This window comes from Apodemus sylvaticus, chromosome 9 (genome assembly GCF_947179515.1).
Source record: "Apodemus sylvaticus chromosome 9, mApoSyl1.1, whole genome shotgun sequence".
Lineage (NCBI taxonomy): Eukaryota > Metazoa > Chordata > Mammalia > Rodentia > Muridae > Apodemus > Apodemus sylvaticus.
This window is the reverse complement of record NC_067480.1, coordinates 80,865,589-80,880,443: the sequence shown is the minus strand read 5'-3', so window position 1 is coordinate 80,880,443 and position 14,855 is coordinate 80,865,589. Positions and strand designations below refer to the sequence as shown.

Here is a 14,855-nt window from a genome sequence, read left to right as displayed (position 1 = left end):
GCGCTGTGTTAGCTTGGCCTGGGGCCTGCAGATCTGGGTCCCAGCACCTCAGCCCCAGCCCTGTCCTCTGATTCCACGCTGATGACACACACACACACACACACCCGCACTCCTCAGGACCAGTGGCCGCCTTACTTGCTCCTCCTCACGCCCGCTCCTGGCCTGTATATTTCTGTCTGGGAGTGTATCAAGTGAGAATTCATGACAAAAGATTTGCTCTTCTGAAATGAGCGAACTTAAATGTTGATAAGAAAACCATGAATTATGGCTAACAGTAATGGCAAGTCCTCCTATTCTGTCTTTGTGAGGAGTGTGGCAGGTGGTCCCACTTACAGAGAGACATACCTGGGCTTGGGGTCTAGCTCAGCAGTGATTCTGGGCTAGGCTCCGCCCTCAGGAGGGAGGAAGAGAGACCCCCACTCACCCAGGTTAGGAAATGGTTTCCAAGGCTGTAATCAGGTGGAAAGGCCAGGTGAGGAGAGGCTCACCTTACAGCAGCCGTGCAGGCAGCAGAGGGAGGGCGAGTCGTCGTGGGGCCCTAGGGGGCTGACACACACAGGGCATTGGTCAGGGCGAGTGGGGACCGCCTGGGCCTGGGGTACTCGCAGCCCCGCCGCAAGGAGCAGTGGTTCGGGGTCATCGCTGTAGCTCTGCAGCAGCTGCTCGGTGCCCCAGTGGGAGTGGGCCAGAAGGTGCTGAGCCACATCTGGCTCCAAGTTCAGCGTCTCCTGCACCTGCCGCACCGTCTGCTCCATCAATCCTTCTACCTCCTGGGGACTCATGGTACGGCCTGCGGGCAGCTGGAGAGATGCCAGGGCCACCACAGCTTCTGGGCTTAGGGAGAGAGAAGAGACACCGTTTACCCATCGGTAAGCTCCCAACGGCCCCCCAGCTCCCCAAGTATGACCGCGTGTGCCAGCTTGCCACAGTAGCCTGTGTATAACTACCTGGATCGACCGTGGGGACAGAGATAGGCTAGACACGTGAGTAAATGTGGGTGGAGGCTGGGTGGGACACTAACTGGGGCACTGGAGGCCAGTGGGTAGGTCATGGTGCTATGTGACTTATAACGCACGGGCCTTGTTCAAATGGTCGCAGCATGTCTAAAGCCGTCCTATGCAAAGTGTAACCTGTGGGCCAGCAGCATGGGAGGAACAGAGTCGGCTCTGCCCTCGGATACCACATACACACAGATGATGTGCGTGCACACTGAGGCCTGAGCCTCCAGCAGATTGACTAGTAGAACCAACTTCCTGGAGCGCGGCATATTCCCAAGGTAAGTGCACAGCGAGCACTCCAGATGGATCTACAGCGCAGACCGAAGTCACTCAGAAAGAGCACTGTCTGTGCATCTGGGTCTCCTGCCTAAGGACTGGCTCTAGGAGCATGGGGACATCAGGACCCTTGATTAGTAAGGCATGAGGTAGAAGAGGGTGGGGAAGAAGAGGGTGAAGATTAGCAAGGAGCAGAAACAATCGAAATCAGGGAAGTTGGCAGAGCAGACAGGAAGTGGGATTTTGTTTGGTTAGTTTTGGGTCTTCGGAGACAAGTTCTCTCTGTGTATCCCTGGCTGACCTCAGACTCACAGAGATCAGCCTGCGTCTGCCTCTCTAGTGCTGAGACTAGCAGGAAATGTTTTTATATACGTGAGTTTTGGGCTCAGTGGTTAAGAGCACTGACTGCTCTTCCAGAGGTCCTGAGTTCAATTTCCAGCAACTACATGGCGGCTCACAGCCATCTGTAATAGGATCTGATGGTGTCAAGACATAGTACTCATATATATAAAAGTTAAATAAATATTTAAAAAAATAAATGAGTTTTGCAGAGCATTGGTCCCACAATCCCTCTCATCCACAGAAAAGGGTGGCTACCTAGGTTTGGAGGTCTCAGTGCTCTGGGTGCCACAAAAGGGGACATCTGCCTGGCCCCGGCAGGGCCCCATGGGCTCTGGGGTGGCATACATCAGGACCTGGGGCCGGTCGTCACGCCGTTCCACATAGCCCTGGCCCAGGAGATGCAGGATGCACGAGAGGACATCAGTGCTGGAACAGGCCACACCCACTGCAGCGGCGCTGCCCAGGCGCCCCGGTGGGTTTGGACCCTTCTGCCAGGCCTCCAGCACCTGGAGGGAAAGAGAGAGAGCAGCAGGCTACTTAGCCACAGGAGCCAGGCTGCAGGGCTCAACGCTGCCTCAGCCACACCTGCCAGCCACGAGACCAGGTGGCTACCTCCTCAAACCTCATTGTTCTCATCTGTCCAATGTTTAAAGTTAGTATTTATTAATATCATTAATATATTACTTTTATTTGTATCATTGTTGATTACTCAATCGCACACGTGGTGAGCGCTCAGGTCACCAACAGAGAACCCAGACTAGGGGTGAGGAGGTGGCTGCAGAGATGGCTAAATAAAGTGACCACTCACGGGTGTGACCCACCCGCGTTTGAATCCCTAGATTCCGTACAAAGTCAGGCAAGAGGAGTAGCGTGTGTCTGAAACCCAGCTGCTCTGATGGAGAGAAGGGAGGCGCAGACAGGAGAATTTCCACAAGTTCAGAAGTCAGCAAGCCTCTCACATGCAGCACAAACAAAAGACCTCATGTCAAGAAAGGTTGGGAGGGAGAGGACAGGCACCCAAAGTTGTCCTCTGACCTGTATACACACACACACACACACACACACACACACGTCAGATACACATAACAAGAAAAAAAAAACAGGTGGAAATGTGACCCAGAGAATGTTTCACATGGAAAGAGGCTAAATTTTCTTGAGATGAGCCAAGCAGGACTCCTTCTCCCTAGGGGCATGGTCCCTTCTGCTTACCAGACAAACCAGCTGATCAATGTGCAGGCCTTTGTCCCCGTGCGCTTTGAGTATCCGGACAAGAAGGCAGCTCAAGAGGTTCCTCTTCTGCTCCAAGGTCCGGCCCTCATCCTTTTCCACACTGAGGTACGTCTGAGGAGGTATCAGCCACAGGACCTCTTCACGGGTCTGGGACCTAGGCTCGCGAAGCCGCAGCACCCCTGGAATCCAGTCCCGATTAGGTACCCGAGGACAGGGAGGGGACACGTGAATGAGGATTCTACTATGCTCTCATCCCTGGGACAGTCTCCCCCACCCCCTGGGCCTCCCGCCATGCCACACCACGGGAGGCTCAGCACAGACCCTGCTAACTTACCCCCCTGTGGGAAGTTCTGAGCCTCCACCAGGGTTAAAGGGCCATTGCCAGAGATGAGAGGCAGAAGGGCCTGGTGCAGGAGCTCTGGGGAGAGGTCAGAATCCCTCAACAAGGCCTCTACTGACACCTCCTGGTGAGGAGAAACAGTGCCCATCAGACAGGAAGAGAGAAAGGGAGGGAGCAGAGAGGCAGGTAGAGAAGGAGGCTGGAGGGCCAAGGGGGCGGCAGAGGCACCTCTGTCTGGTTGAGATTCAGCAGCAGCCACATCTGCACAGTGGACACGTGCAGGGTCTGGTCCCCAAACTGCAGCTCAGCCCGGCCCAGCCATGTCCACTGAAGTCGCCGATGTGGTCCCATGTCCAAGACCGGGTAGTTCTGACCTAGGGAAGTGTCAAGGAGACAGGCACAGTCAAAGAGGAGGGGAGTAAAGGGTGGCAGTGTAAGGAAAATATAAACTATAAACGGTATGTTTATGTTTGTGAGTTGTAATGATGCTGGTATATATTTTTAAAATGTCACCAATCATCTCTAGAATATTCTAAGGAATCAATTCAGACTTTTAAAAGCAAGCAAGCAAGCAAACAAACAAACAAAAATAGCTGTCAGCTGTGGTGGTAAATGCCTTTAATCCCAGCCCTTAGGAGGCAGATGCAGTAGGATCTCTGTGAGTTCAAAGCCAGCCTGGTCTACATAGAGCAACTCTGCAAGCCAAGGCTACATAGTAAAAAAAAAGCAAAACAAAACAACAAAAAAAAAAAAATAGAAATCCAAAACAAAAATGTATCTAGAGGGGAGAAGGCAGATTCAGCCTTTCCTGTAAAAATTACTTCAAGAGAGCCAAGCAGCTGGTGGAAGCCTCTCTCTATAGACAAAGCATCCTGCTAACACACGAAGTCACAGTGACACATTAGTTTCATTATTTCCTAAGTGCTAATGAAGTGACAGGCATGAGGAGATCAGGACGGTGCTTGGTAGGTAGAGTGCTGGCCCTGGTATACAGAGGGCCCCAGGTCCCATCCCTATACCACATTCATCAAACACCTGCAACCCCAACTCGAAGGGATCAGAGTTGAAGGTCAGCCTTGGTAACCTTGGTAACAGTGAGTTCATGCTCAGCCTAAACTACAAGTGCCCCAGGCTCAAGGAACCAAAATCCCCAACATCAAATAAAAACGGATTGTGCAGAAGAGCCTGGTGATCCACAGGTCTCTCCTAACAGCACAAAGGACAAACCAGAACTGAAGGAAACCTGCAGCCCCATTTCCTCCCCAAACAACTGAGAAAGGGACCTCGGGACTGATGGAGTGTTAGAGCTACCGCCAGATGCACCCTGTGGGTCTCGGTTGGATGCCCATTAAGCAAAGCGAGCAAGAATAAGACAGCCGGTCAGGACAACCAGGGAAATAGGACAAGTGTCTAGCGGGTGACCCTGGGAAGGTCTGTAACTTCTAAAGTATCTGATTGTAGCAATGCCGTGATCTTCAAAAAACCCACTTCTTTTAGATATGGGGTAGGGGAATGTGGGGCTGAGCCATATGCTGGTATTCTGGAGTTTGTATATATTTGAAGTATCTTTGTAAAAATTACTTTAGAAGTTATGATTTTATGTGCAGGAGTATTTTGTTGCATGTATGTCTGTGCACCACTTTGTGTGCACGGCGTCCTCACGAGGCTGGGAGGAGCATCATATCCTGGGGAACTGGGGTAACAGATGGTTCTGAGCAGCTGTGTGGGGGCTGGGAATTGAACCCAGGTCCTCTGTAAGAGCAGCCAGTATTCTTAACTGCTGAGCCATCTCTTCAACTTCATTAGCAAAACTAACTTTAAATAAGTCAAGCTAGGGACCTAGTTTAGCTGGTAAAATGCTTACCTACCATGCACAGAGCCCAGGGCTCAATCCCCAACACATCATAAAATGAGCATGGTAATGTATGCCTATAATCCCAGCAAACAGCAGGTAGAGGTGAATGGTGAAAAGTTCAAGGTGATTCTCAGCCACACGTAAAGCCTGAGGCCAGCCTGGGATACACAGAACCTCATCAATACAATAAAAGGCAGTGGGGGTGCACACCTTTGATCCCAACATTCAGAAGCAGAGGTAAGCTAATCTCTGAGTTCCAGGCCAATCTAGATTATAGAGCAAGTTCCAGGACAGCCGTGGTTACACAGGGAAACACTGTCTCAAAAATAAATGAAATGAAGTAAAATAAAACAAAATGCTTTGAGAATTGCTAGCCTCATTTTGACATATCACCTCTACTCCTTATTAATAGTGTCGAGGGAAAAATAACAACTGTACTTGACCAGGTTGTCAGAATTAACATCACAAGTGATGGGATATGTAGTTTAGTGATTGAGGACATACTTAGCAACTAAAAGTCCCCAGTTTAAATCCCAGAACTGGGACAGTGGGGTTGTGGAGAAAGGCAGGGGGTGGATAGATGGACAAAAAGAAAAATGTTCTGACAGTTACTACTTAGTGACCTGTGAACACAGAACACGACCAATGCTAAGGAAATACCAAAGCGAGCAACCATTTCAGGATTTTAAAAGACTGCATTCTCCAAAAACTGTCAATGTTCAAAGATAATGATGACCATTGAATGGTTAGAATGAAGACACTGGACACTTAAACCAACAGGTGACACATGGTTGGATCCTCTCCCAGACAGAAAGCAATGTCACAGAAGCCAGTATGGGTCAGCAGACAAAACCGCAATATGGAAGGTAAACTAAGGTAGTATTAGAATACCTCTATGTAGTAGAGTATTAGGAGACCTCTTCACCTAGGAAGCATGAACTAAAGTATTTAGGAACAAAGAAATAGGGTATAGATGATTTCCTCTCAATAGTTCTGAAACTGTGTGTGTGTGTGTGTGTGTGTGTGTGTGTTTGCACAGACACACACACTCTTATGTACATATGTGCATATGGAGAACAAATGAGTTAAAAATGCTGCAACACACCTGCAATCCCAGTACTCAAGAGGTAAAGGCAAAATGTCTGGGAGTTGCAGCCCAGCCTCGGCGATAGAGGGAAACCTTGTTTTAAAAGAAAAAATATGCCAGGCTGTGGTGGCACATGCATGGAATCCTAGCAGAGACAGGTGAATCTCTGTGAGTTTGAGGCCAGTCTGCCCTAAAGAGAGAGTTCTAGGACAGCCAGAGCTACACAGAGAAACCCTGTCTCAAATCAAACAAACGAACACTAATGCTAACAATACAATGCCACAGCCCAGCACAATAGCCTATGCCTGTCAAAGAAGCAGGTGCCAAACCGCCTGCCCCATACAGCCAGTGCCTGGCCAGCTCTACACTGAGACCTTTTTTCAAATTAAAAAAAAAAAAAAAAGCAAACTGTTCACAAAAGGTAAACATGGATAAAGGTTGTATGAGTGGTTATTGTTACAATTTTTTCTGATAACTTTATTTCTAAATTAAAATCAATTAAAGAAGGGTGAATGAACTGTATACATTACAGCTGTTAAACCATCAAATGTTATATTAGACATATTTCATCACAAGAGGGAGAGAGACAGACAGACAGACTCAGGAGGCCTGGAGAGATGGCTCAGTAAGGACAGTGTATGTTTTACAAGCACAGTGATCTGAGTTTGGGTCCCTGGCACCCATGTGAGATCCAGGAGAAGGAAGTGCCTGTGATCCCAGCATTCGGGAGGCGCCGAGACGGAAGGGATGGCTAGGGCTTTCCTGCCAGCCAGGCGAGATGAACTGAACTCTGGGTTCAGTGAAAGACCCTGTCTCAAAAAATAACGTGGAGAGTGACCTCTGCTTTTCACATGCACCTGCACACACACCAACATGTATACACACACACACACACACACACACACAACATATAGGGGAGGTAACAAAGGAAAGAAACGAAAAAGAAACCTAAGGACTGTCAATACAGCCCACTTAGAATGGATATGGCCTGTGTGAAGTCCTAGGTTTGAGCCCAAAGGCACGTAAGCCAGGCCCTGTGGTACCAGTGATTAATCCCTGATCACAAAAGATGAGAAGATAAAGGTTCAAGGCCCTCCTCTGCCACCTAGCAAGTTTGAGGCCAGCCTGGACTACATGAGACCTGTCTCAAAAACAAAGAAACCCAAACAATTAAGGACTTCTCTCAGTGTGAAATCAAGAGGAAGAGGATAAAGAACTATTAAGTGAAACACACAGGCACGTGACTTCCATCAGGGAAAAGACACAAACGACAAAACAAAACAGAAACACGTGATGGAAACAAAGTCAGGTCATAATAAAAACAAAGTTTAATTACCACAAAACTCTATAAACCTATGTAGTCCTTGATGGTAGACACTAGCTACATGTATTCCAGTTTTACATTTAAAATGATTAAAATTAAATATTCACTCCATCCGTAAATCAGTCATAAGCTCAAGTGTTTAAAATGGCAGAAACAGTTATCATATTGAAAAGTGAAGGAAAAACTTTTTTGTTTGGTTTTGTCCAGACAGGGTTTCTCTGTGTAGGCCTGGCTGTCCTGGAACTCACTCTGTAGACCAGGCTGGCCTCGAACTCAAGAGATCTTTGTCCCTCTGCCTCCTGAGTGCTGGGATTAAAGGGGGTGACAATTTTCTTGTCTTTACAAAAGTTCCATCGGATGGTGCTTCTGAATGACTGTAAATGTGCATCTACGGGTGGAGCCATGGCAGCAGGAAGCAATAGAGACATGCTACAAAAATTTTTTTTTTAAGCACAGCAGAATCTGGGAGCTGGCTCAGTGGTTAAGAGCGCTCGTTGCTCATACAGAGAACTCAGGTTCGATTCCTAGCACCCACATGGTAGCTCACCACCACCCACAGTCCCAGTCCCAGCAGATCCGATGCCCTCTTCTGGCTTTGTGCTTGCAGCGTGTGGTGCACAGTCATATATACTATACACACACATAATAATAAAACATGAAAAATCACAGCCATAAGGGTAAATTGGAGCCACATCTCTCAGCAGCAGGTGAGGCAGACAGGGTTAGTAAGGCATAGAATATGGAGAAATGGAAGGGATTCACGAAATATGAATCCAACGACCAAACAACACATCTTCTCCTGATCACCGCTTGTAAAATCCTATCATCCACTGGGTCATAAATGAAGGATCAATAAATTAAAGAATCAGAATAAAGCTAGCAGAAACGATCTTCTTTGATCACAATGGAATGAAGGCAGAAATCTAAAATTAAATAAAATGAAAAACTTATTTGAGCTAGCTGGGTTGATTTTCAGACATGGCCTCTAGCACAGGCTGGCTCCAACTCCCTATGTAGCGAAGTATGTCCTTGAACTCCTCATCCTACTGTCTACACCTCCTGAGGGCTGGCATTGCTGGCATGGTCCACTAAGCATGGTTTGTGTGATGCTGGGTTTGCATCCTGGGTCTTTTGTGAGCTAGGCAAGACCGTACTGACTGACCTACATCCCCAACAATTTTTTGGAGGTTTAAAAAAATATACTTTTTGTAAACTAATAAAGCCAAGAAGTGGCCAAACAGCACACACCTTTAGTCTCGGCTCTCAGGCTGAGGCAGGAGGATGCCTGATTTCTAGACCAGCCTGTACACAGGGTAAGTGCCATGTGAGTCGGGGCTACACAGAAAGACCCTATCTAAAAGAAACAGTAATAAAAATTAGAAAATTATTAGAAGTGAACAATAAGAAGCTAATAATATACAAAATCCTATAGAAATGCTGGAGAGATGGCTCAGCAATTAAGAGTATTATGGATGCCCCAGATTCAGTTCCCAGCATCTACTCGGTGACTTGACCATTCCATAACTCTAGTCCTAAGGGACCTAAAACCCTCTTGTGGCCTTCACAAGCACCAGCCATACACGTGGTACACATCCATACATACAGTAAAATGCTCACATAAAATAAATATTTAAAAATTACACATAGTGCTGGAGAGATGGCTCTGTGGTTAAGACCAATGGCCTCTCTTCCAGAGGACCCAGGTTCTGGGTCAGCCACAAGGTGGTTCGAATTGTCTGCTCCAGTTCCAGAGGGTACCAGGCATACATGTGGTACACATGTGTGTGTATATATATATATATATATATATATATATATATATATACATATATATATATGCAAAACACCCATATGCATAGTAAAACAATAAAAATAAAAATTACATACAAGAATCCTATATATGGCTTGTCCTCAGTGCCCCATAAGAACAGGAAAGAACACTCATTCACACAATGAAATAAGACTCAGCAAACCAAAGAACAAAAACTAATGCTTCAGAGGCCATCCTCACAGACACCAGGCTATGTGCAAGAAAGCAGACGCGCGCAGCATATACGCCATGGTCCCATCTAGATAAAGCACAGGTACAGGCAAAAGTTGCCGGTGACAGGAGAGACAAGGACATACTGACTGGAAAGGATAAATGCGGGACAAGCCTGCTGGGTGCTAAAATGCTCTGCCTCTTGATCTGGGGACCACCTTGATTATGGCTGCTTTGAGGTATCTAAAGCCTTCTACTGAGTACTATATACTGAACACTTCTAATGAATACTGCTTATATACTGACAAAAATGTAGGAGAACAAAAACCAAAACAACAACAACAATAAAGCCATGGGATGTAGTAAAATGATGGGGATAAATAGCCTTCAATATTTTTATTTGGAAAGATGTTCCCATGACTGAACGTGAAGCGAGCAGACAACGTGAAGACAGAAAACGCGAGCAGAGCTGGTTCCCAGGGCGCTGCGGAAGAGCGCAAGCATCAGCGTGGCTCTCCTCACACTTCTGCACCCTCCCACAAGACACTGCCCGGCCTAGGAAGCCTCTCATCCTATGTGCACACTCCTGCCTGGCAGCCTCTCCTTCTCCTCTGCTGCCACCCGGAGCGCATCCCAAGCTCCAGCTTCCTGTCCCCAGCTCCTCACTGTGGCTGTAGAAGCTGGAGAAGCGGTCGAGGGCATCGCAGAACTCCGGGGGAAGCAGCTTTCTGGTGTGGTGCAGGTAGCACAGTGGGGAGACCGGCCAGCAGCGCGGCGACAGAACCAGGACAGAAACGGCTGGCCCCGGCTCTGTAAAGGGTTCCCTTCCAGTCTCCTGTCCCTCATCTTCCTCCTAGGGGACCAGAGGGACCCATGAAGCTCTCTTAGCGGCTCCGTGCCCTCCTTCTGCCCTTCTCTCCTCCCTAGTCCTCACCTCCACCTTCTCCGGCTGCCACTCCTCCTGGTCGCCCTGCTCCAAGAGCTGCCTGTCGAGCTGCTGCAGCTGGAAGAGGTGGAAGCGCCGCTGCAGCTCCTCTGAGATGCTCAGGCTCTGCAGCATCAGCTGGGGGAGGCGGCTGGGGAAGCAGGGCCCGATCTGCTCCAGCACGGCCCCCTCCAGCCAGCTCGAGCCCAGGTTCAGGAGCCGGTCCGCCATGTAGTGCCTGCAGCACACACAGCCAGCCCAGGGCTCAGGGTGGGCACCAGCGTGGATCAGGCCCAGCCTTCTCCTCCAGAAGGTGAGTCTGTTACAGCTCACATGAGTCACAGGACCCCCTCATTCCTACCAAGGACACGGCTACTACCCTGGTCTACTCCCCACGACAACTGCCTCATCTCCCCTTAACGCTCAAATCCTCCCTTCTCTGGCCTCTAAGCCTCCTGCTGCTGACCACTCCAGAATGTGACTCACTGATAGAAGTGTTCAAACGTGGTGGCCAGCTCAAGGCCAGACAGGACCATGATGGGCTCCAGATGCCGCTGGAGTCGCGCTAGCATTTCCACTCCAGCCGCTCCGCCGAGCAAACCGCCCTGGATTTGCTGGTCAATGTGCCTAGCAAATTGCTCGCTTATCTGGGGACAATAGAACGGACATCAGACAGGATGTGGGGAACAGTGGGAGATGGCAAAGGGCGGCAGCCAGGGCCTGGCACTTGGCAGGACTCACATGAGCAGCGGTGAGGAAGGACTGCTGCAGCAGCGCTCCCGAGAAACCACTGCGCAGAGCCAGGGTGAAGGCCGCACGGGGCCCGAACAGCTCTGAGCCCGCTCTCTGCAGGCGCTCGTAGAGATCACAGTAACGAGGCACAAAGTCTGAGGCCCTCCAGGCTGCGGCCAGGAATCTGCTGACCTGAAACGACGGAGTGAGAGGCGACATAAGGGATAACTGTGTGTGCCGTCCTGCCCGCCAGGCTTCTGTCAGCCTACCTGTCCCTGCACCACGCTCAGCCAGCACTGGGTGATATTCCGAAGACTGGTGCTGGGACGGACCGGGGCCGGGCTTCCATCGTGACCCTTACTGTTCTTGCTGACTGTGGAAACAAGAGGGCAAAGAAGTGACTTTCACTCGGTCGGAGTGGGCCCCGGGTCTTCAGTGTTCATCTCCTGGAAAGGTCACAAAGCTCCAGAGGCCTAGAGAAGCAGAGGAGGAAGGAGCCAGACAGCCCCACAGCACAGACTCTCAGCCCAACAGGCTGCACTGGACTCACAGGGCTGCGAGGACGGCTCAGGAGAAGGCCCGGGAGGGGCTTCCACGTGGACCAACAAGCGGCACAGGCGCCGAACTTGAGAAGCAAAGTCCGCTGCCTGCCGCTGGCAGCCCCTGTGCTCCAGGTACTGATCCAGGAGCCATCCCAGGGAACTCACGCCCCCTGCGTCTGAAAAAAGAGAGGTCACAAATGAGTGTCTGTGAAGCGGGGTGACAGAAAATCAAGGTGCAGGCCCCGTTAGACAAAAGATTTGAGGGAGGCCGAGCCCTAGTCCTCCATCGCCACAGCTGGCTTCAGCCAGAGCCCAGGGACATGGCAACAGGCAGGGCTGGTGTGGAAGGGAAGACTCGAATCCCAGTGTCATGGAGCAGTGGGGTAGGAAGGAGAGAGGAACATTGAGGAGACAGGCTGTGAGGGACAAATCCAGGAGACAAGAGAACCAAGAATACCAACACGAGTGACCCCTGAGATTTGTGAGAAGCTGGGTGTGGGTCAGGGTGAGGGTGGTTACCCGGAGAGGTGATGTTCTGCACCAGGGGGCTGACCAGCGCCTCCCAGCAGGTCTTGCCCAGGGCTTGGGCGGCCTCGTCATCAGGGAGGAAGCGATCGGCAAAATTCTGTTCATGGCGCAAAACTCTGTTCAGTCTGGAAATAAAAAGCATGTGGCCAGATTAAAGGCAGACTCCCTCTCCTCTCACGGCTCAGGCTCTAAGGCCCCTGCTTCTCAGTGTCCGCCCCTGACTGCCTTTCTTCCTGAGCCGCACCCACCTAGGATAGAGCTGCAGGAGGCGCTGGCGGTCCTCTGCTATGTCCCGGCTCCATGCTTGTGCCCGAATTGTGTAGAAGAGACAAGTACGTCGGCAGAGTTGCTCCCGGAACAATGGCCAGAATGTGGGCTTGGGGCCCAGCACCTCCACACCCCGAACTCGAGTGTCGATGCCACCCTGCAGCATACACAGTTGTGTTACCTACGCCACCTCGCCAGAGCCAAGCACCACACCTCGAATTCCTCAGAGTTTTCTGGGACCCCCTAGGTCCCCGGGCAGCTCCAGGCTACCCAAGAAGGAACTCTGGCTAACGGCCTGGCTTGAAGCTGTTGCTAAGGAGACTCTAGGCTTCCTGGTCCTACCTGCTGGCATCGCTTTATGCGGATCTGGATGATGGGCCAGAAGCGGGTCAGGTTCTCCAGGAGGATTACCCGGCTGGCAGAGGGCATCACGTTCACCTGACAGGGTAGGCCAGAGGAAGCAGAGATCACTGAAGAAGTGAGACAGGATGGAGAGGGTCTCGGCAATTACAAAAGCATACTGCTCTCGAGTTTGGTTCCCAGCACCCATGGCGGGTGGCTACCAGCACCTGTGATTTTAGCTCTCGGGATCTTTTGGTCTTTACGATCACCTGTACTCACACACACCCAGACTACACTTAGACATATAAAACTAAAGTGGGATAGAGTGAGCAGGGCTGGGGGGACCGCTGACAGCCATTAGGACCAGCATGGCCTGTACGCTTGCCCAGGCACACTCCAGGGGAGGTGAGACCTTCCCAGAAGGAACTGAGAGCCATTCCCCAGAGATGGGTCTTCCCCACAGGTCTTGAGAAAAGTGGGGTGGGGGGATGGGAGTGCACAGTAATGGGGAGGTACTGTAAAGGGTCCCCACCGTGTTAAGTTCGGTGCTGATGGAGCCAACATTGTCACCTCCAAACACCACCACCCGGGCTGGCATATAACTGGAATCCTCACTGGCCACAAGCAGGGTCAGCTGCCTGAGGGAAGAGAAAGAAGGCAGTAAGAACCAGGCTGCCTCCTCCTCCCCCTTCTCTTTCTCCTCCTCCCCCTCCTCCTCGTCCTCCTCCTCCTCGTCCTCCCCCTGCTCCTGTCCTGCCCATCTTCCCCAGACCCCCAGATTTCCCCTTTATATTTTTTAAAGTTGTTTTATTTAAACCCCTAGATTCTGGGCTGTAGAGATGGCTCAGCAGTTAAAAGCACACTGACTGCTCTTCCAAAGGTCCTGAGTTCAATTCCCAACAACCACATGGTGGCTCACAACCATCTATAACAAGATCTGATGCCCCCTTCTAGAGTATCTGAAGACAGCTACAGTGTACTTACATATAATAAATAAATCTTTAAAAAAAACTAAATTCAATAACAAATTAATACCATCCTGTACACGTAATAGACTTTCCCATGTCATGACCAGCAGATTTCTCAAGGCCAGCATGACAACATGGGACAATCATCTGTCCATAGGACCTCACCCCCTTCCTATTTCTGTCCCCCATGGAAGAAACAGGCCACCTACCTGGTCACTGCTTCCCTCACCAACCAACATCAAGTCCTGTAGACTCTCTCTCTCTTAGCATCTCACAGTCCACTCTGTTCCCTCAGCCCCTTCACTGGACACACTGCACACTTCCTGACTAGACCACACACGCCTTCCAACCCCCATAGTCTGGCCTCCAGCCCTAATCTTCTACCCAAGTACCAACTAAAAAATGAAACTAGTTTCTTAAAGTCCTTGGAAGAATCCCCAAGTTTCAGAACTTGTTCAAAGTTCCTCCCAACTCTACGGTCTGAACGTGCCCGCTCTCCTGGCTGCTCCCTGCCGCTGTGGCGCACCCCTCATGCCACCTAGGCAGCATTTTAAGACCTGCAGCGCAGCATCCTGTGTCTCCCATTCTGCATGCTGCCTCTCCGCCTGAAACAAACAGCTCCTGGAAGGAAGCCTTCTCTGAGCCCCGCTGGCCCCAGCATCCTTTCTCCTGGCCCTCTACCCCCCAGTAGGCTCTTCTCTTCACATTGACCTGACCGGCTTAGACTGGTTCTACTGAGCCTCCTGCCCAGGGAGAAAGGCGACAGCAGGCCACTGTGCCTGGACTGTGACACTTTCTTGTTACGCTGTTTTATCTCTGTCTCCTCTTTTATTCCCCACCTTGACGCAGGCATCAATATGGAGCCTGGGCTTGAACTCATCATCCTCCTGCCTCAGCTCCTGACGATAATACGCATGCACCATCAAGCCTGATTCTCTTGACTGACGCGAGCCTGGCTCCCCTTGTCTCTTACTGCCCCTGTACCCTCGGAGCCTCGTACAGTGCTTGGCATACTTGGTCTTGAACTAACACGCACTAGGTAAGCGGACTGTTGGTCTCTAAGCACGAGATGGTGGTGCGTGTGTCTGTTAGGATCTAGTGAGTGGGTTCAGACAGTA

The 14,855-nt window shown here is 50.4% G+C and overlaps 1 protein-coding gene across 3 annotated transcripts in view; it reads right to left on the bottom strand.

Moving 5' to 3' along the window:
* Cul9 (cullin 9) overlaps positions 1-14,855 on the bottom strand; it is a 43,456-nt gene that overhangs the window by 6,883 nt on the left and 21,718 nt on the right. For all 3 annotated transcript variants that reach the window (XR_007979433.1, XM_052192430.1, XM_052192429.1), the window contains exons 17-31: positions 13,302-13,407; positions 12,770-12,865; positions 12,409-12,584; positions 12,152-12,285; positions 11,641-11,808; positions 11,360-11,463; positions 11,100-11,282; positions 10,845-11,005; positions 10,368-10,596; positions 10,100-10,286; positions 3,415-3,560; positions 3,181-3,310; positions 2,826-3,025; positions 1,872-2,122; positions 489-834 (exon numbers count right to left, since the gene is read on the bottom strand). Coding sequence is in view for 2 of the 3 variants with exons in the window: in XM_052192430.1 (XP_052048390.1) it covers positions 489-834; positions 1,872-2,122; positions 2,826-3,025; positions 3,181-3,310; positions 3,415-3,560; positions 10,100-10,286; positions 10,368-10,596; positions 10,845-11,005; positions 11,100-11,282; positions 11,360-11,463; positions 11,641-11,808; positions 12,152-12,285; positions 12,409-12,584; positions 12,770-12,865; positions 13,302-13,407 (2,617 nt within the window). In the remaining variant the exon portion in view is untranslated. The remainder of the gene's footprint in view (positions 1-488; positions 835-1,871; positions 2,123-2,825; positions 3,026-3,180; positions 3,311-3,414; positions 3,561-10,099; positions 10,287-10,367; positions 10,597-10,844; positions 11,006-11,099; positions 11,283-11,359; positions 11,464-11,640; positions 11,809-12,151; positions 12,286-12,408; positions 12,585-12,769; positions 12,866-13,301; positions 13,408-14,855) is intronic.